This window comes from Hemicordylus capensis, chromosome 2, assembly GCF_027244095.1.
Source record: "Hemicordylus capensis ecotype Gifberg chromosome 2, rHemCap1.1.pri, whole genome shotgun sequence".
In the NCBI taxonomy this organism is placed as follows: domain Eukaryota; kingdom Metazoa; phylum Chordata; class Lepidosauria; order Squamata; family Cordylidae; genus Hemicordylus; species Hemicordylus capensis.
Genome location: NC_069658.1, coordinates 279,988,556 through 280,010,221, shown reverse-complemented (window position 1 = coordinate 280,010,221; position 21,666 = coordinate 279,988,556). Strand labels below are relative to the sequence as shown.

The following is a 21,666-nucleotide window of genomic DNA, read 5'->3' as shown; positions in this document are numbered from 1 at the left end:
AATGCCCGGTAAATAAAGTGTTAATCTTTTTCTCCTTAAATGAATCATTTTTAAAAGCTATTAAACTAAAGAGAATGAGCATAGTTTTCTAGTAATGACTTCTCGTCTTCAAAATGAAATTGGTAAAAATCCCTGATTGCAGATCTATATCCCAAAAGGCCCAGGAGTTTGGGGACTTGCTGGGTGGGGGAGGTGGTGATCTTTGCTGTATGTCTTATCTCAGCATACTTATATACTTGGTATATTTGCAGATATGCTTGTATGTGAGTTTTATTTAAAACCCACGCGTCTTTTTACTCTGGTGCTTAAAAACAATGGTCTCCCCTTTTCTTAATATATACTTTGATATATGTATACACACATGCACATATATGCTAAATATAAGTACAATTTTATTCATAAGCTCGCATAATGATTCAGGCTGTGATTGTTAATAAAAATGCATTTCTAACCATCAAATTTGAGTCTATTATTCTAAGTTAATTGCATTTGCCCTAAAGAGACTTGAAACTGGCTGTCAGCCTATTTGTGTCAGTTTCATTTTATTCATCAGTCAATCTTGTCTTTTCTTTTTTTAAATTCCATATATTGATCAAATAGATTTGTTAGCATGCTTGTGCAGCTTTGAGGGGGGGGAGTTTATGTTATCCATCAGGTTTATTTGATTACTATATTACTTTGCATATTATCTTAATTGATATTTCAGTCGCAAATAAATGCCCCTTTTGATGGTCTCATAAGATTCCTATTAAATATAAATCATCTAACCTGATCCTTGGATGTGGATGTAGTGGGAGATGGGTGAGAATCATGAACTATATTATATTCAACCATCACAATTTCTTCAGATTAAAGAATAAAAAATATGTATCCTCTACCTTAAGAAACAGAAGTCTAGTTGTTGCTACTTGGTTACAAAGAATAAGCAATATTAAATGGCAAAGAAGTTACCTTGAATATTTCCCAAACATTCCCGTGTAACCAATTAACTGCTTTTCTGTTCTCACAAAAGTGTGCTTTATAATTCAAAAACCTATACACTAACAGAGATGGTTAGTATCCAAGATATCCAAGGTATCACTTTATTTTGCATTTTATTACAGCTCTGGGATTTATCAAACCAGGGCAGGGGTGCAAACAGAAGGAAAGCACGAAAGGTGACTCCTAACTTTTGGGGGGGAGGGGGGATGGGAGAGGAAAATATGTTTTGAAGATATAGAGGCTCTACACACGAGCGGTGTGTAGAGCCTGGGAGGGTTCAGTGCGGAGATCAGGCTTAGCCTGCTCTCTACGCAGACAATGAGTTGTGAAACCCTGGGTGATCAGATTAGCCGCCTACAAGACTACCAGCTCCATCATGGAGCTGGTGAGGCTGCGGGGATCGGGGGCCGCCTGCCGCCCGGAAGTCCCAGGATGCCCCGAGCAAGTGTGCGGGGCATTCTGGGGGGACCCCCGAGGCCAAGAGGCTTATTGTTGCCTCCCGGTTGGGGGTCTACTCGTGTGTTACCATGGCAGCACATGATTAAAAAAACAAGGTTAATGGAGCACTTGTTTAAGGGGAGGGGGAATTAAGTGAGCTAGCCATTGTGGAACCGCCAGGCTTGCCCACGAGCCCAGTGGTTCCGACGATCACTAGAAAGCGGGCTAGGCTCCCTTAGCCCACTTTCTAGTGATCATGGGAACAGACTTATAGGTTATTAGGTTTGACAGGGGGAGTTCAGTAAAATAAAAGGGGAACTCCTCAAATGCTTAGCGGGGGGTGAGATCTGCACCCTGAACAAGGGAATCTAGAAGCAGGGTCTGGGCACCTTACTGTCTGGGACACCAAGGCCAGGTAATCTTTCTGTGTGCCCCTCCCCTGAGCAATCTAAATCTATTTTCATTATTCACTTCTGAATCTTAGTTCACACATGGGGGCTTATATTGATACATTAATGCAGACAGTTTGCAGTCTTGCTCTGTCCACATTTATTGGTGTGGATGAATGTTTATGAAGATTCCCTAGTCATCTAAGAAGAATCTTCACTTAGTGAAAGGCCTGCCATTTTGGGCAGCAGCCCATGTCAAGTGCAATGAGTAGTTCTAACACTGTTCAGGACTGTTATGGATATAGTGAGTGTCTGAATACTTGGCATTGGACTCTTCAAAAATCAGAGATGAAAACAATGTAGCATCTCACATGTTCAGTACTAATTTGTGGAAATCCAAATTTCACATCATTTTCCATAGTCCAGCAAAATCTTTTGCAGAACTCACTTTTCTCCAAACAGAAATAAATTGTGTGTGAGTTTGTGTGTGCATGCCAGGAGAGAGAGAGAGAGAGAGAGAGAGAGAGAGAGAGAGAGAGAGAGAGAGAGAGAGAGAGAGAGAGAGAGAGTATTATTCAAGTACATATCAGTTATTTGTGTGGAAACTCTTTCAATTGGACCAAAAAGTATCTTCTCTAAATAGGAACAGATGCAGGGAGGGCAGAGGTACAACCCTCAATATTTCAGAACAACAAAGGAAAGGGGGTAGTGATTGCTACATGAAAGACATTTCAAAGGCCTCCCACAAAAACCTGGCATAAAATCCCTAGTAAAGAGACAAGGCATGAAAACTGTCACACCCCTTAATCCTCAACAGACTTTAACAAGATATTCACATGAACCAGAGATTCTCTCCCTCTATAAAAGACAATAGACATATAGAAAACCACCCCAATATAAGATTAGGAGGCAAGGGATAGATAAAAAGGATTCCTCAGCAATGCAATCTGAAAACGCAAGTTTCCAGCTCAAAGGATAATGAAAAACATGTTGAAAACTCTTGTCACAATTATTCTTCTACCTTTTCTCCTCTTTGAAAACTGATATTAGAGTCCTGTACATCCCATGAGATGCACTTTTTAATGAACATTCTACTTATTTCTTGCTATTCAAGCCATAATCAAAGTGCATCTGGCAATTACACTGTCAGTGCCATCTTGCACTCAGCTTACACCAGCTGGACAAAAAATAGGATACCAACTAAGTCCCCTTGTTCTGACTGCTTTGCAGAGGATGTCACAAGTGTGGTGGATGACGGAGCATGGCTTACTCTAAGCTCCATCAGACCTCAGTCCCGTCCTTGATAGCATAACATTATGCCTGAAAAACAGGTGGTGTACATATTTAAAAATATATCATTGAACTCAATGGGGAGTCCGAAATAACTGCATCTGTTCCACCTTCATGACCATGATGGAGAACAGACTCCAGTCACCCTACAGTGAACCATGGCACATCAGCAGTGAACACACAGCTTAGATATTAGTGCATGTGAGATGGGGCTACGGCCTAATGTTTAGAAAACTTAAAGCATACTGATGAGAACTTTGCTGATAGGAACCCAAGTGAAAGGGCAATGGGTTCAAAATGAGAGCCCTTTGCCCAAGCAAATAGGAAAATCAGTTCTTCCTTCCCTGTGTAGACTTCCTGTCAAAAGGGTGGCTGTTTGCAGTTGTCTGTGGTTGGGCTAATATAGGACTCAACCCTGTCTCATCAAGGAGCTTTGGAGCACGCCCGTTGCTAGGTTGCTGCTCTCTCCACCTGAGTGATGTTGACTGTAGAGGGTGCTGCAACTGTCTCTGTTCTGGATATGGTGACATCACAGGGTCATTCTGTCATTGATATGTGTTGATTGAAAGGCTTATGTGGGGGCATCACTGAGGGAGTGTCTCTTACTGTCGTTGATGGGAGCGCATAGGATCTCCACTATAGTAGTGGTTGTAATATATCGTAGCTGTAGAGGTCACCTGCCTATTTCCCCATCATTCACCTTTCCACAGCCACCTACCAGACAACATTAAATTGCAAATGCCTGTATCAACGTCCCAAGTAAGAGGTGCCAATAAATGTGCAGCCGAAAGCAGTGATTAAGTCATGATGTCCTATACATTTGGTAGTCATTTGGATACATCAAGACTCGAGGGGGATTTAAAGTTTGCCAAACAGCCCAGGTTCAATCGATATATTTTCCTCCCATGGTTAAAACAGAAATAACTTAGCATGATAAGTTAATAATGGGCATGATAAGGGTCTGTTCACATAGACAGGCAAAACCCAACTAAGGGAGCCCAGCCTGGTTTTGCTGGCATGTGTGAACTGCCAGGAGCTGTGTGGCTCCCAGTGGCAGCACAGCAGCAAACCCACTTAGGGGGCTGCTGCTTAGCCCAGGTTGGGGCGTGAGGACACTCTTAAACCTGGCTTAGTGCTCATGTGTTAGTGTTGCACAGCTCTCATATGGGGCATTATAGGAGTTCCAGGGGCTGGAAAGACAAATCGCAGCCCCAATCCTCCACGCTGCTGGCAGTAGCCAGCAATTGCCTGGCTACAACTGGAAGGAGCCCTCAGTGATCTGCCAGGGAGGTAAGCATTTTAAAGCTTCCTCCCCTGCAGATGGGAGCCCTTTCTCACTGATGATCGTGAGAAAGGGCTCTTAAGTTTTACTGTATTTGGCATTTTGAATGTTTTAAAGAAAGACGTTGATGTCTGTTGGCAAGAATAAATCAATCAGATGGTAAAGCTAAGGGAGGAGGGAAAAGAAATGAAAAATATTAGAGATATTAGAAATCCTTGACAAGAGCTCTAAACTCTCTGAAAGTTCTGTGCAACTTTTTCCAGTGAAGCGAACTGAGTTTGTTGGCTGCTTGTATTCTCTGCTTTTGACTCTTTCTTTTGCTTGATATCCCTGTTTTCCAGGTGTTAGGATAATTATTAGACTCACATGCATCAACATGTAGGGTTTTTGCTTTGATTCCTTTTAAAATACATTTAATATTTCTTTTTTCTCTTCTTGGTCTTGATCTTTTCACCTAGGATTTACCAACCCTATCTTACAGCCTCTTGGAGACTCAAGTAAGAGCAGTTTTTACAGCATACTCTGTCTGACTATATAATGATATGTTGTTGTTGTTGTTGTTGTTGTTGCTGCTGCACTGCTTTTCAATGAAAATATTCTCAAAGTAGTTTGGAACGAAAAAGAAGATGTTTCCCTGCCCTCAAAGTGCTCAAATTCTAAAAAGAAACACAAGGTGGAGACACACTGTGCTGTGGTGGACAGGGTCAGTTGTTCTCCACCTACTAAATATAATAGAGCCACCCCACTAAACATCACCTCTTTGCCCAGTTAGCAGGGGAAATACATTTCATGAAATGTTGCAAATTTGCAATGGGATCATGTGTTGTTCACTTGCTTCAGACTGGATCCTATTGAGAGAATGCATGTATTTATTTCTTTAAAATGTTTACATGCTACCTTCGAACCATAGCTCTTAAGGAAGCTCACAACATATTTAAAATATCACAAAACAAGCAATCAATACTGAAACAGAATAAAACACTCACAAACCACCAGATGATGAAGACAGCAGCAGATTCAATCAATGTCAGTTTTCAGTTTAGACAGCACTAAATGCATGGGTAAACAAAACAGTTTTTACCTGATGCCTGAAAGCCAAGCAAAGAGCCACCAACCATAGTGCTGAGCTCAACTGCCTCCCCTCATTTCACCATCCCATTCACAGACTGTGAAACTGGGGGACCAGTTGGTTGATTGGAGGACAGGAAGTGAAATGGTGGCAAACCATTGAGACTTTATCAGTGTAAGCACTCCTCTAGGCAGCTGGAAGCTGCCATTTCCCCCAGAGGTCCCTGGATGTGACAGTATCACTTTATGATGACTAAATCATTGCACTACTGCAAGGAGTGTCATCATTGTGAAACTGGTAGCAATGATGAAAAGGATGAACTGGGGGACCAGTTTTAGAACAATTTTTGTTTCTTCGCTTCCCTAGCTTTAATTCCTAAAGTTCTAACAGGAGAACTGTTAGTTTAAATACAGCCTCAGATCAATGGATGTGTGGAAGGAGATCCACAAAGTACCACTGAGGTAGCCTTATCCCTCGCCTTCTTCCTGGTAGTGATCCACCTCCTCATAAGTTAAATAATCAGGCTAGTCTATATAGAAGCAAAATAGTCCTTCACATTCCCCTGCCCCATAGCATTTAGGGCTGTATAGGTCAAAACAGTAAGGCAGTTCACACAATTGAAAACTAGGACCCCTTCCTTGGATGATGCACCCATATCATCTTGCACAGAGGATACTGCTCCGGGGGTTGGGGGCCTCCTAGTAGTGGGTGATTAGATTGTTAGGGGCATAGAGAGAGGGGTTTGTACCCACATGTAGACTGCACAGTGAAGTGCCTGGTTGGTGCGAAGGTTGCGGACATCACACAGTGTCTAGATAGGCTGTTAGGCAGAGCTGGGGAAGAGTCAGCTATCATGGTGTACATCGGCACCAGCAAGGTTGGGAAATGCAGTCAGGAGGTCCCAGAAGCCAAATTTAGGCTGCTAGGTAGTATATTGAAGTCCAGAGCCCCCCAGGGTAGCAATATCTGAAGTGCTACCTGTTCAACACAGAGCAAGCGAGACAGGTAGAGCTGAGAGGTCTCAATGCATGGATGAGATTATGGTGCTGAGAAGAGGGGTTAGAATCGTTAGACACTAGGATACATTTGGGGCAAGTGAAGCCTGTACAAAAGGGATGGGCTGCACTTCAACCAAGATGGAACTGGAGTGCTGGCACTTAAAAAAAGTATCAAAGTAGCTTTTAAAATGATGCCTGGGGGATTGCTGACAGGAACTGGGTGGTATCTCATTTGGCAAGCAAAATCCCATATGGTGTGAGAATGCAAACATTTTTGAGAAACCAGAAGGGAACTGAGTAGAACCAGGAATATAATAGATGGAAGTACATGGCAACTGGTCAAAAAGCTCAAATAATGGTAAGGGAGATAGCACACACCAATGCCAGGTAAGAGTCTCAATGTATAAGCCTCTGAGCCAAGATGGGTGAGCTGGAGTCCTTGGTGGCTAATGAAAACATAGATATAGTGCGCTTAATAGAAACCTGCTGGAATGGTGAGAACCACTGTTATTCCTAGATATAAACTTTCCAGAAAGGACAGGGAGTTGACTAGGCAAATTCACATGCAGATATTGACAGAGAAGCAAAATTTCTAGACATGCTAAATGACTGTGCCTTAGTACAGTTGGTCATAGAATCAACCAGAGAGAAGGCAACCTGGAACTTAATCCTGAGTGGTGCCCAGGATCTGATGCAAGATGTTAGAGTTGTAGAACCATTGGGGAACAGTCACCATAGTGTGATCCAATTCAGCTTATATGTGAGTTGAGCATTGCCTAGGAAGTCCAACACAGAGGCATTGGTCTTCAGAAGAGGAAACTTCTCAAAAACTAGGAGACTGGTAAAAATGAAACTGAAAGGGAAAGTCAGGAGCAGGGATGGAGCCAGCATTGCGTGAACAGGTTCAAGGAACCCAGGCTGCTGTGCTTGGGGGCTGTGGCTTGTGCCGCAGCCACACACCCTGCATCTGACATCAGACTGGTGGTGAGATGAACCGGGGCCTCCAGTGGCTTCCATACGCTCCTGGTCAGGAGGGTCAAAACACTCCAGAAAGCATGGAATGTATTTAAAGCCACAATAATAGTAGAAGCTCAGGTGGAATGTATACCAAGAAGAAGAAAAGGTACCACCCTGTTCAAGAGGATACCAGCATGGCTAATAGGTAGAACCAGGGAAGCTATACAAGGGAAGAAGACTTCCTTTAGAAAATGGAAGTCCAAATGAAGATAACAGAAAGGAACATAAACTCTGGCAAAAGAAATGCAAGGGGACAATAAGGGATGCAAAAAGAGAGTTTGAGTAGCATACAGCTAGAAGTGTCAAGGGGAATAATAAAAACTTCTTTAAATATATTAAAAGCAGAAAACATGACAGGGAGGCAGCTGGACCTTTAGATGATGAGGGCGTGAAAGGGATTATTAAGAAGGGTAAAGAGATTGCTGAGAAGCTAAATGATGTCTTTGCATCTGTCTTCATCGTGAAGGATATTGGCCATATACCTGCTCTGGAACTGAGCTTCTCAGGCTTGGAGGCTGAAGAGCCGAGCCAATTTGAGGTGATAAGAGAGGATGTTCTAAACTGTCCTGAAAAACTAACAATGAACAAATCACCAGGACCAGAGATAGCATCAACCCAAGAGTTCTGAAAGAACTCAAATGTGAAATTGCTGGTCTCTGAGCAAAAATATGTAACTTGTCCCTATAGTCAGGCTCTATAGCAGAAGAATGGAAAGTAGTTAATGTAGCTCCCATTTGCAAAAAGTGATCCAGGGGGGATCCAGGAAACTACAGGCTGGTTAACTTACCTTCTATGTCAGTTAATTTGATGGAAAACATATTTAAGGACAACATTGTTAAACATATAGAGGAACAGGCCTTGCTGAAGGAGAACCAGCATGGCTCCTGCCAAGGTAAATCTTTTCTCACTAATCTTTTGGAGTTCTTTGAGAGAGTCAGCAGGCATGTGGGAAAAGGTGGTTCTGTTGACATAGTATACTTGGACTTTCAAAATGTTTTTGACAAAGTTCCTCACCAAAGGCTCTTGAGTAAATTTAGAAGTTATGGGATAAAGGGACAGGTTTAATTCTGGATTGGTAACTGGTTGAAGGTCAGGAAACAGAGAGTAGGAATAAATGGACAGTTTTCATAATGGAAGGAAGCAGGAAGTTGAGTCCCCCAGGGATCTGTATTAGGACCAGTGCTCTTTAACTTATTCATACATTTATTTGTCTGTTTATCATATTTCTATACTGTCTATCATGTGCATCCCTAGGCAGTGTACATAAGCTGAAATACAATATAAAAACAGGATAAAATGATTAAAACAATTATGATATAAAATCAACTAAAATTAATTAAAAGCCTTAGAAAACAGTTGTGTCTTAAGGGTCTTATTAAAAATAGCCAGAGAAGGAGAAATTCTGATTTTAACATGGTGTATTCCAGAACCCCAGGGCAGCCACAGAGAAGGCCTAGTCCCAAGTAGCCACCAAACAAGCTGGTGGTAGCCATAACCAGACCTCCCCAGATGATCTTAATAGGTGCGAGGATTCATGACAGAGAAGGCGCTCTCTTAAGTACCCTGAACCCAAGCCATTCAGGGCTTTATAGGTAATAACCAGAACTTTGTATTTTGCTCTGAAACATATTGGCAGCCAGTGCACTTCTTTTAAGCTATGGTCTCTTCGGGTTATCCCAGAGACTAGTCTGGCTGCTTCATTCTGCACCAACTGTAGTTTCTGATCTACATGCAAAGGCAGCCCCACATAGAGTGTATTATAGTAGTCGAGCCTGGAGGTTACCAGCATATATTTTAAGGTAATTTTCCTCCAGAAATGGGCATAGCTGACATATCAGCTAAAGCTGATAAAAAGCACTCCTGGGAACTGCCTTAAGAAACCAGAGAGAGTTTTGGATCCAGGAGCACTCACAAGCTACGTACTTGTTATTTCTGGGGAAGTGTAACCCCATCCAGAACAGTCAGATCTAAACCATATCTTAAATTCTGACCTCTCACAGTCAGTATCTCCATCTTATTTTGATTCAATCTCAGGGTTTTTTAATCCCTTATCCAGCCCATTAAATGATCTAGAAGTTGACGTAAACAGCAAAGTGGCCAGATTTGCAGATGACACTGAAGTATTTAGGGTAGTGAAATCCAAAGAAGATTGTGAGGAGCTCCAAAAGGATCTTTCCAAACTGGGTGAGTGGGCAACAAATTGGCAAATGCAGTTCAATGTAAGCAAGTGTAACATGATGCATATTGGGGGTGGGGTGGGGTTGGGACCCCAACTTCACATTTACACTGATGGGATCTGAGCTGTCAGTGACTGACTAGGAATGTGAGAGCAGGTTCGGAACCGAACCAGTTCAAAGTTGAACTGATTCGGTTCAAAGACTCAGGGCTGAGCCAAATGACCCCTGGTTCAGCTTGATCCCAGACTGACACGCCCCCCCCCCCGGGCCCATTTACAAAAAAATTGTTTTAACTTAACCTCTTTGAGAGGCTTCTCCAAGCCGGCAGTCTGTGTGTGTCTGTCCATGGAGGTTCCCCCAACCTTTCCCCCAAACAGCCCCGTTTGGCCATTCTTCGGCCCATTTGGGTCTTTCTCCAAAATGGCATGATGGCCATTTTGGAGACCGCCGTGCCTGCACAATGGGCCTGGGCATGGCCTGGGCATGACCATGCAGAGGCCTATTGTACAGCCATGGCGGGCTCCAAAATGGCCACCACACCAAGGGAAAGGCCCAAACAGGCTGAATTATCTGTCAAGGGATGCAGCATGTCTCCGCAGGCCCTCCTAATGTGCATGCTTCATTAGGGTGTCAGCCAGTATATAGTATTTACAATTTAGGCCTGAAAATGGCTGATTGGTGGCAACAAAAAGTAGCTGTTACTTGAGTTTGGGATATTGGGTTCTAATGTTCCAGTATTAGAATATGAGACAAACCACTATACTGCCCAGCAAAAAATCTCATTGGTCTCAACAGAAGAGGACGTGCAATCTGATCCCATGCAAGTTTATCTGCATGAAAACTAATTCCCACAGAACTGTATGGAACATACTCAGGGTAAACATATGTAGTATTACAGCCATAGCCACAATTAGCTGAATACCACAGAAATCAGCTGAAGGCAAGCCACATTGATTTCCATGTGACTTAATCATCCTTAAATGGATTGTGCTGAATACTTTCATGCTACATTTATTCTCCTGACTTACACTTTTATTCTGGGCTTCCAGTTGCAACATTTGTAAGGCAGGTCTGAGACAACACCAGTCTCCTCTGATAAACTGCAGTAAATCACCGGTGAAATAGAGGTAACCCGGGCTATATTTTTGGAATCTCTCCCCTCCCAACACACCTCTTTTGTTCTGTCAATCTGAACAGAAGTGCTCATATGATGTAATTTAGAATGGAGCTTGCTTTCTTCTTCTTCTTCTTTTAATAGAAAAGCTTTCACTCAGGAAAAAGCTTTGGGAGCTCTGGGGGTATAGCTTAGCTGAAAGAAAGAGAAAGAAAGCAAGTTTGCATTGACAGCTTGATCCCAGAGAGAGGTGGCTGGCTGCTTGTCTAACAGGTCCTCTGGGTCTTGATGAGGCAGAGACAGAGGAACGAGTCATATTAAGTGAACGTGTGCTGCCAATGTTAAAGGAACAATTACCATTATTCTACATAGTTCACTGTTTGCTACTGCTATTTCCTTCAATAAAACCTCTTTTCACTTGCCAATTGGAGCTTGTCATGTAACAATATTTCTCATGCACAATACACATAGTAAAATGCCCTTGTGTTTTTAATACATTTGGAGTCGTGAACAATAGCAGTATACTGACAGTAAAAAGTGCTTGCTTTGAATATAGAACAGATACAAAAAGAAGGAAAGATCAAGATCCCTCTTCAGGTAGGAATAATGGTAGAGTGTTGCCTAATTTTGAAATAAAAGCAGAGGTATCTCTTCTGCATGACTTGAGTGGGATTATGTATTATACTCCATGGGCGAAGTGTGAACATCTCACTTCTAGTGATGAACACTTATTTGCCTCGTTCAGAGTCTTTTTAGTCAGGCTACTTCCTGTCACTAAGAACTCTCTGGTCACACATTTGTCCACACAGCAAAACATCTAGTTTCATCCCACAATTCAGAGTCCTTTGAGTACTGTGATTGCCAATGTTTTCTTTTAGATTTTTCAACCACATTTTGCACATTCAGAGAAGAGATAAACCCTGCTCAGGCATAGTACAAAGTATGGATGCTGTCTACTTCCATACCAACACATGCTATAGCCCAGTCCCAACACAATCAATGGCCCCATTCACACGTAACATCGAAGGGGGCTGTGGTTGAAATTTTTGTACATCCAATGTGTGCAACTGCCGTTTGGATACAAAAGCAACCCAAAGTTTCCCTCCCAAAACTCCAATTTGAACCTTCAGTTTGTAGTGTGTTTCACTGCTCCTACCTGAGGTTGTAATCTGGCAGTATGTCCAAACAGCACACTGAGCTCTAACTGGAGTTGAGGGAGGAAGTTCCTCTCTCCCTCAGGCTGTGATTGTCTCCATGGGCTGTCCTTCATCCCAGAAGGAAGCCAACACAGGCAGTTCCCTCTCCTCTCTGCAGTCTTCCTGGTGGCCATAGGGGTCCTGCCAGTTACATCTGAATGGAGACGGGTAACTGAATGGGTACAGGTAACTGCAGGGGATTGCTTTATCTGGGAATGGAACAGCAGCTCCACATAATGTGCACATGTGGCCAATATGTTACAGTACACCCCCACTTTCCTAATCACAGTAAGGAGCTCTTCCTGAGTACCGTGTTTTTCTCTTCAGGTAAATGCTATACTCATGGGAAGTGTGGGGAAAGGCTACAGAATGTGTTGGCATGGGAAGTGGGGCTTATGGTGCTCCAGTGAATGCTGTGCTTGGGTATAGTGTTCACATTTTGCAGAACATCTGAACAGAGCTGTTGTTTTACACTCCCAACATTTTCTCAAGAGGAAAGACATTCTGGGCAGAGGTACACAGAAGCGGTTTGCAACAGACACTTGAGCATATTTGTAATAATTGTTCTATTTACAAAGATACAAACAGAGCATAAGTGGAGGCACTTCTGTCACTCCAAAGTGACAGATCCACTACTTCAGTATGAATGAGTTGGCTTCTACTTACCCCCCAAATGCCTGGGGCATTTTAGGTGCTGACCAAACTATTAAGCTCAGTTAGAAGAAATTGCTTTATCTATCCCAGCTACAGTTGAGGTGCACAGGTAAAGAGAGCACTGCTAATCAATTTTTTGTCTGGAGACATGGAGGCTGTTCTCACATTCAGCCTAGCTCAATTTAGAGAACCCCAGTCTAGGTTAGACTGCATTTGAGAACCTCTGGGATTGCTCCTGATCCCAGCAGGGCAGCACCACCTAGCCTGGTTTTTAGGCCCAGGCATTAGTCAAGGTTAAGGGAGCGAGCGCTCCCTAACCTGGGCTTGCTGCTCATTTGTGAGCACCTAGAACACCCATCTCCTGGGAGAATGCCCCCCTGCACTGTGCTTGGAACATGGTGCATTGTGAAATTCCTGGAGCTCTCTGAATATGGATTGTGTGGGAGCGTGGATGGCTCTCCCACCAACATTTTGAAAAACATCTGTGATAATTCATAAGTTGGGTTTGTTCCCATGCCATAATTCAAAAGGTGTTGCATCTGTTGCTTTGGTTGGCTGTCTGTTCTGTAAGTAACTGGCAGTCATGACTGCTTCTCCCCAAAATTTGCTTGCCAATCCTGCATCCTGCAACATGCAACATGCAACTTGTCATCTCTAATAGAGAGTAATTCTTTCTTTCTGCTATGCCGTTCTGTCATGGGGTGTAAGGCACTGTGTGTACATCTTCAATGCCTTGGTTTTTTAGGTAGTTCGCCATTTTCTTTGATGTGAACTCACCCCCATCATCACTTCTTAGTCGCTGAGGTTTTCTGTTAAACTTGTGGCGGCTTCTTCTTCTTCTTCTTCTTCTTCTTCTTCTTATTATTATTATTATTATTATTATTATTATTATTATTATTATTATTATCTTGTTTACACTGTCAGACAGGTGTTATTGACTGGTTTGTTTTATCCAGACATCGAGTCCTTCCCAAGGACCTGGGATGGTTGGTTTTTATTGTCAATTATTATAGATATCGTCGCAGAATATAGGCTGTTCCCAGTAAAGCTGCTTTTTGTAATTGGCTGATGGTGATTTCTGTGGCCCCTATGGTGTTGAGGTGCTCTTCAAGGTCTTTTGGAACTGCACCCAGGGCGCCAGTTACCACTGGGATTATTTTGGTCTTTTTCTGCCACAGCCTTTCAATTTCAATTTGTAGATCTTTGTATTTGGTGATTTTTTTTCTATTTCTTTTTCTTCTATTCTGCTATCCCCTGGTATTGCTATGTCGATTATTTTGACTTGTTTTTCTTTCTTCTCGACTACAGTGATATCTGGTGTATTGTGTGGCAGATGTTTGTCTGTTTGTAGTCGGAAGTCCCAGAATATTTTTACATCTTAATTTTCTAAATTTCTACCACTTTTTCAATTTTATGGTCCCACCAATGTTTGGCTACAGGTAGCTTGTATTTTTTGCAGATGTTTCAGTGTATCATCCCTGCTACTTTGTCATGCCTTTGTTTGTAGTCAGTCTGTGCAATCTTTTTACAACAGCTGTTTAGGTTGTCCACGGTTTCATCTGCTTCTTTACAAAGGCGGCACTTGCTGTTTGTGGTGGATTTTTTGACTTTGGCTCTTATTGCATTTGTTCTCAGTGCCTGTTCTTGTGCAGCCAGTATTAAACCCTCTGTTTCTTTCTTCAAGTTGCCATTCTTAAGCCATTGCCAGGTCTTGGTGATGTCTGATTTTCCACTTATATTGTGCAAATATTGACCATGCAGGGGCTTATTTTTCCATTTTTCTGCTCGGCTCTTGACTTGTTCTTTCATGTAGGCCTGCTTTCATTCATTGGTGTTGAATAGTTTCGCATGATTGACCATTTGAAGTGCATCTTCTTCACTGTCCTTGATATATTCTTCAAGGCCTCTTTTCTCCTCCTCTACTGTTTGATGGACTTGCAGCATTCCTCTTCCACCTGAGCTGCGAGGGAGGTATAGCCTATCGACATCACTGCGGGGGTGCAGAGCATGATTGCTGGTTATGATTTTCCTGGTCTTACGATCCAGCGTCTCTAGCTCTGCCTGGGTCCAGTCTATTATTCCTGCAGTGTATCTGATAACAGGTATAGCCCAGTTGTTTATGGCTTGTATGGTGTTCCCGCCATTGAGTTTGGACTTGAGGATTTTTCTAACTCTCCTGATGTATTCATTTCCCATTTTTCTTTTAACTCCAGTGTGTGCGATGTTATCAGCCTGGAGAATGCCCAAGTATTTGTAAGGTTCTTTCTCTTCCAGGTTCTTGATGTTGCTTCCATTGGGCAGTTCTATTCCTTCTGTTTTTCTTATTTTCCCTCTGTTCATTATTAATGCAGCACACTTGTCTAGTCCAGACTCCATTGCTATATCGCTACTGAATAGATGGACAGTGTTTAGCAGTGATTCGATTTCTGACTGGGACTTTCCATACAACTTCAGATCGTCCATGTACAGCAGATGGTTGATTTTACTGGATGTTTTAGATGTTTGGTATCCGAGGCCTGTTTTATTGAGTATTTGTGAAAGTGGGGTCATGGTGATTACAAAGAACAGAGGGGATAGTGAGTCCCCTTGGAAAATGCCTCTTCTAATGCTAACCTGTCCAAGTGTCTCGCCATTGATTGTTAACTGTGTACTCCACATGTTCATTGCTTTTTAAATAAAAATCTGAATGTTTTTGCTGACACTAGTTGTTTCTAAACAGTTTAGTATCCATGTATGAGGCAATGAATCGAAGGCTTTCTTGTAGTCAATCCATGTAACACTTAGATTTGTTTTTCTTCTCTTGCAATTTTCTAAAATCATTTTGTCAATCAGCAGCTGGTCTTTTGTGCCTCTGGTGTTCAGGCAATTTCCTTTCTGTTCAACTGGAAGCTGTTTGTTAGTTAATAAGTGTTGCATCACTTCATCTGCTATTATTCCAGTTAATAATTTGAACATGGTTGGCAGACAGGTTACCGGTCTATAATTACTTGGAACTGCACCTTTGGCTGGGTCTTTCATGATGAGATGAGTTTTCCCAGTTGTAAGCCATTGTTCAATATCACCTCCTTGCAAAATGTGATTGAACTGTTTTGATAGTTGTTTATGAAGGCTTGTTAGGTGTTTAAGCCAAAAGCCACGCAGTTCATTGACGCCTGGAGCAGTCCAATTTTTAATTTTCTTTGCTCTTTCACTTATTAATTCTGGTGTTATTATTAGATCTTGCATTTGTTGGTTACATTTTTTGACCTCTTTCATCCAGCCTGCTTTTTTATTATAATCTTTTGGATTGTCTCATAATTTCCCCCAGAGTTGTACTGTTTCTTCTTTATTTGGTGTTTCTAGGTTTCTTGCAGTTTCTCCTTCTATGCTTTGGTAGAAACGTCTCTGATTCGACTGGAATTGGAGATTCTGCCTGTGTTGTGTAGTTCTGGCTTCATATCTGCTAATCTTCTTTGACACTGCTGTTATTTGCTGCTTTATTATTTCCAGGACTTCTCTAATTCTCCTTGAATCTAGGTGGTATTTTTGGATCATATTCTTTTTGGTGTTTTCATTCTTTAGCTTCTTGTCTTTCATATCTTTCAATTTACCAGCATCTGATCTAAGCCTTCTATTTTCTAATCTAATCTTCCATTTAGGTGATGTACTGCTTTCTTTTTTTACAGGTCCACTGATCTTATATCCGAGCTCTTGTGTTGTTATTGTTGCTGCACTGTACATTAGTTGGTTTGTTTCTTGCAAATTCTTGGTTGTTATTTCTGTAAGTGCAGCATTGACATCTTTTAATGCTTGAGCACGTTGTTTTTTGGCAACTGTTTTTAGAGCTGGAAGTCGAACCCTGGTGGTTGCTTGGTTCATGTGCTCAGTTATTTTTTGCTTTAGTTCTGGTTGCTTTTCTGTTAAACGGCATTTGGGTTTTTGAGGTGAAGGCAAAGGGGAGGTTGCCTGGTTTTGATTTTGAAACAGTTCAGTAACAGTGGCATCCTCGATTTCCAACACCTCCTCCACCTGCGCCTGAGCAACTGCTTCAGGTGGTGGTAATTCTTCTTCCATATCTTGCGCCTGTGTTGCTCTTTGCAGTTCTTCCAGCTCAACTCCTGTGAATACTTTATTTCTTATTAGGAATCTTCTTTGGTCTGCTAGCCTTTGTTCTGTTATTTCTGTATCTGGATGCTTCTCTTTCCAAATTTGGTACATTCTTTTTAAATAACCTCTTCTAGTTGGACTAGACTTGTAATAGCAGATCATTATTTCCTTGTTTGCATTTTCCGTATATTTTTTTCGGTTAAGCGACGTTTCTTCCAGTAACTTTGCTGTCTTCAGCCCTGGTTGCTCAACTGAAGATCCTGAGTCCTGTTGCCCACTTGCCACCAGATGTCCAGGGACTCCAGCACCTGGCATGGTCCTTGTTGACCCGGGCGACGACCAATCCGGTATAGATTTATTAAAGTTACGTCTCACCATATTGTTGATGGGAGAGGCACTCTTTGTCTGGCTCCTCTGTTGAAACCTGTCCAGTATGGTTGGACCTCTGGCACAGCTCTCACCTTCCTCAGAGCACGCAAGCCCCACAACCACGCCAAGGTAGTGCCTCACTGAGGGATGATGATGATGATGATGATGATGATGATGATGATGATTATTATTATTATTATTTTGCAACAAATTCCTTAAATTCTCTAGTATTTGACTTTTCTTTTTTAGTATATAAGTAAAGGTGTACTGTATCTGTAGAAGTCATCAATATAAATCAGGAAAGATCTGTTTCCTCCTGTTGATTCAACTTTCATTTGTCCACAGACATCATTATGAATCAGCTCTAGAACCTTTGGAGTCAGGTGGTATATTAAACAAACAAAGAAACAAACTCTAGGGGCACTGTGACTCTTTTTCTGTTGTCTGGTGAAAGCTTTTAGTTGCCTTGCTTTTTAAATAATGGACACATGGTGAGTCATTTTCTTTGCAGGGCTGAACTTTCAAAGCACTTGCTAAATCTCCCTTCTCAAGTTGAGCAATTACTTTATTTTTTCTATGTGCAAATCTTTGGTGATAAAATTTTTCACATTGTTTATGCAGATATCCTTTTGCAACATTGGCTTTCTCATTAATGCAATCCATCTCACAGAAGCCACTTTAAAGATCCTCTCATTAGCAACTCCTTGTCTCTCATGTGACAGTAATCACCTGTGAACTCTATTAGGGATGTGCACAAAACCGGTTTGCCTGGTTCGGTTCAAGTTCGAACCAAGTTAGAACCAGGAGGGGGTGGTTCGGTTTTGGTTTTGCTCATACCTCCCCCTGGTTCGGTTCAAATTTGAATAGTTCTGAACTGTTTCAAACCAGTTTGAACCGGTTTGGAAATCCAAAAATTGGTAGGATGGTAGCTGGCACCCAGGGGTACCTGCCACCCAAACCCCAAAGCAATCGGACACTTGTACGATTTTTTTATGAATTTTTGAAAATTATTTTTTTCATAGGGTATAATGGTACTTGAACCAGCCCATTATTCCCTATTGTGGAGCACCCATGGGTGCCAACAACCATGCAAACCCCGAATAATTGGACACCCCTATGATTTTTTTATGAATATTTGAAACAACAAAACCCAGTACCTCATGGGTTAGCAACCCATGGAGGTGGTTGGCACTCTCGCTCTGGGCCACCCCAACACCCCCCAAGTGCAGTTATGGGGCTGCTGAAACCTGCATTCTTCCCTATGGAGAAAAACCTTAAAGCCACTTGTGGGGTGCTGGGGTGGCCCAGAGTGAGTGGTGGTCTAGTGCAAAGTGGGTGCCAACCACCCCCATGGGTTGCTAACCCTTGGAGTACTGGGTTTTGTTGTTTCTGAAGTGTTCTGAGTGTAGATTCTTTGGTAGCATATAAGATTTTCAATGACAAACCATGAATCCACTCTCATTGCTAACTTAAACTTAAACTTCATAAATCATAAACTTCAAAAATCACTTAAAAATCAGCCCTTTGCCCAATTCCTTTCAAATAATTCTGATAGCTTCCTGGGCCCCCTTGGGGACTACCACCCACCACACTCTGCTCTAGGCCACCCCTTTGTCCCTGACGTGAAGCTATACATTTGCTGACACCTCCATGCTTCTTTAGGGAGAAAAACCTTAAAGACGCGTAAACTTCAAAAATCACTTAAAAACCAGCCCTTTGCCCGATTCCTTTCAAATAATTCTGATAGCTTCCTTGCCCACCTTGGGAACTACCACCCACCACACTCCACTCTAGGACACCCCTTTCTCCTCGACGTGTAGCTATACATTTGCTGCAATCCTCATTATTCTCTATGAGGAATTCCAGAATAATTTTAAAATTCACCAATAATCAGAGGAGTGTCTGATTACCTTGGAACTTTGTGGATAGTAGGCACCCCTGGTTGTCTAACACTCACCCCACTTTTATGCCCCTAGGTGCTCAACAATAGGGGATATGGGCTGGTTCGTGTCCCATTATACCCTACTAGAAAAATAATTAGAAATATTTCAAATATTCATAAAAAATCATAGGGGTGTCCAATTGCTTCAGGGTTTGCATGGTTGTTGGCACCCATGGGTGCTCCACAATAGGGAATAATGGGCTGGTTCGAGTCCCATTATACCCTATGAGGAAAAAAATAAATTTCAAAAATTCATTAAAAAAATCGTGAGTGTCCGATTGCTTTGCGGTTTGGGTGGCAGGTACCCCTGGGTGCCAGCTACCACCCTACCAATTTTTGGATTTCCAAACCAGTTTGAACCAGTTTGAATAGAACCACCCCCTGGTTCGGTTCGAATTCAAACCTGTAGCTCAAACCTGATGGCTGGTTCGGTTCGAATTTGAACCTTCGAACCACCATGGTTTGAATTCGAACTGGTTCAAATTCGAACCGGTTCGCACATCCCTAAACTCTACTTGATAGCCTCCGTTTGGCATATCTGACTGAAATTAAACTGCTTTCAATTGCAGGGACATAATGAGCTTTCTCAAGGTTATTATCCTTCTGTTTGGCAGCATGCACCTGATTCTGGCTTTCCATCTGCCCTCTGCAGTGATCTTTCTGCCCTCTGTAGTGATCTTTCTGCCAGGCTTATTTAGGTTTTATCATTCAAGTCCAGCTCATTGAGCAGTTCCTTGTCTTTAATCAGATTTGCAGTTGCACCACTATCAACAATTAAATTCCCATAATCACTTTCATTATCACTTTCATCAACACTTTCAACAGATTCAAAAATTGCTGAGTGTACCCCATATGCCTTTTCTGCTTTTTCTTTTGAATCTCTTTTCTCTAAATATTTCTGATTTGGAGAGATTCTGGGTGATGAGTCATCCCACTTGGAATATCTTACATAGGTCTACTGTGGCCAGGGCCTTTGCTCTGAGAACAATTCACTTGAAAATGGCCTGGCTTCCTACACAACCAACACACCTTGCTCATTTTTTATTTTTATTTATTTTTTGTCTGAAATGTAACCTTACTCTTTTAGTCAGAGAGCTCGCTAGAGGGTGCATCTCTCATAAAAATCCTGAAGTACTGAAATCAAAAATTCTAAATTGATCTCCTCCCTGGATTCCAAAACACAGTGTATCACTTGATTCCCCATGGCAGACTGCCATTAGGAGCTGCATCTCCAACACAAACACTCAAAATGCCATTCTGGCCCCACAGCTGCCTCCCTTCCCCACAACCCAAAAAACCTTACTTTGGAGAAGTAAAACAAATCAGCATTAGTGAGGGGCTCCTTGCTCTCAGGGCAGCAGTGGGGTGTCCATGGCAGGGCAGCCACCACTGCTGCTGGTGGTGATCCTGGGTGCAATGTTCACCAGCAAGTCATGACTGGTGCTGCAGCTTGTCCTCTGGCTCTACGGGGAGATAATCAGCACTGACTCCATTCAGGTGTATGAGGGCCTGGTCATCATCACCAACAAGGCATCCCTGCAAGATGATCCCAATTGTGGTTGGAGGGACCAACTATTACATTGAGTCCCTGCTCTGGAAATTTCTGCTGGGCTCCAAGGTAGAAAGCAAATTCAAGGATGACCCAGTTGGCCTGCTCCTTGCATAGGGGAAAAAAAAAAACAGCATAGAAAAAAATAAGGAGAAAGATCAGCCTGGCAAGTCAAGGGAATCCATGGTCTCCAGACTCTCCCGTCATTCATGAGAGAGATTGACAAAGAAAATGGAGAGATCCCACAAAAGATCCAAATAGAAAAAGCACCAACATTTTCAAGAGCAATCCACGTCCAGCTCTTCATCCTCATGGAAGCAGAAGAATACCCTGGGGAGACTGAAGAGTGGGGAGAGGTGGCAGTGGCAGCGGCTGCCCCTGGGTTGATGTCCCATCTCAGCACCAAGGAGTTTGCTGGCCCAAGAGAGAGGGGGAGAGCACAAGGGGCCTTTTATGTTGATTGTGAGGGCAAAGGTGCTGAGAAGTGAGCAACAAAGACCACTGAGGCCATGGCACCTTCCCCCAAGGCCGGGGCCATTTCCTGCACCAGAAATCAAGCACCAGCCTGTAATGGATGTATGACAAATTTAGTGGAGAGGAGGGAGAGATTAAGGATCATGTGAGTGGAGCCAAGACTATAGAGAAGAATGACCTTCAGCCAGTTGTGGAATAGTAGTTCTGAGAGCCTGAAGTGGTAGCCTCTCTCAGCCTCGACTGTCGTTGACTCTACTTGACTAGTTGAATGTGCTTCTGTTTTTACATTTGTGTGGAGTAAGTTTCTGCCCATTACTCTTGACAATCCCTGCTTCTCTTTCAAAGTGATGATAAATATGGATAAGGCTGCAGCAGAGGGTAAGGCAAGCAGCAAAGCCCCTCCATCAGCCTGAGGAGGAACAAGTACCTTCTGGACCCTCCCCGCTGACATCTCTCTCTCTCTCTCTCTCTCTCTCTCTCACACACACACACACACACACACACTCACTTACTTTACACACTTCTAAACTTCTGTTTGGCTTTTTAAAAAAGATTGTGAGCCCTTTTGAGAGGGCTCAAACATTCTTTAAAGAATGTTGTAAGCTACTTTGAGCCTTTTGGGAAGAGCGGGACATAAATGC

At 42.5% G+C, this 21,666-nt stretch overlaps 1 protein-coding gene across 1 annotated transcript in view; it reads left to right on the top strand.

The window, feature by feature from the left end:
- MDFIC2 (MyoD family inhibitor domain containing 2) overlaps positions 1 to 21,666 on the top strand; it is a 117,027-nt gene that overhangs the window by 48,812 nt on the left and 46,549 nt on the right. The window contains exon 3 of the mRNA XM_053298031.1: positions 4,839 to 4,877. Within this exon, the coding sequence (XP_053154006.1) occupies positions 4,839 to 4,877 (39 nt within the window). The remainder of the gene's footprint in view (positions 1 to 4,838; positions 4,878 to 21,666) is intronic.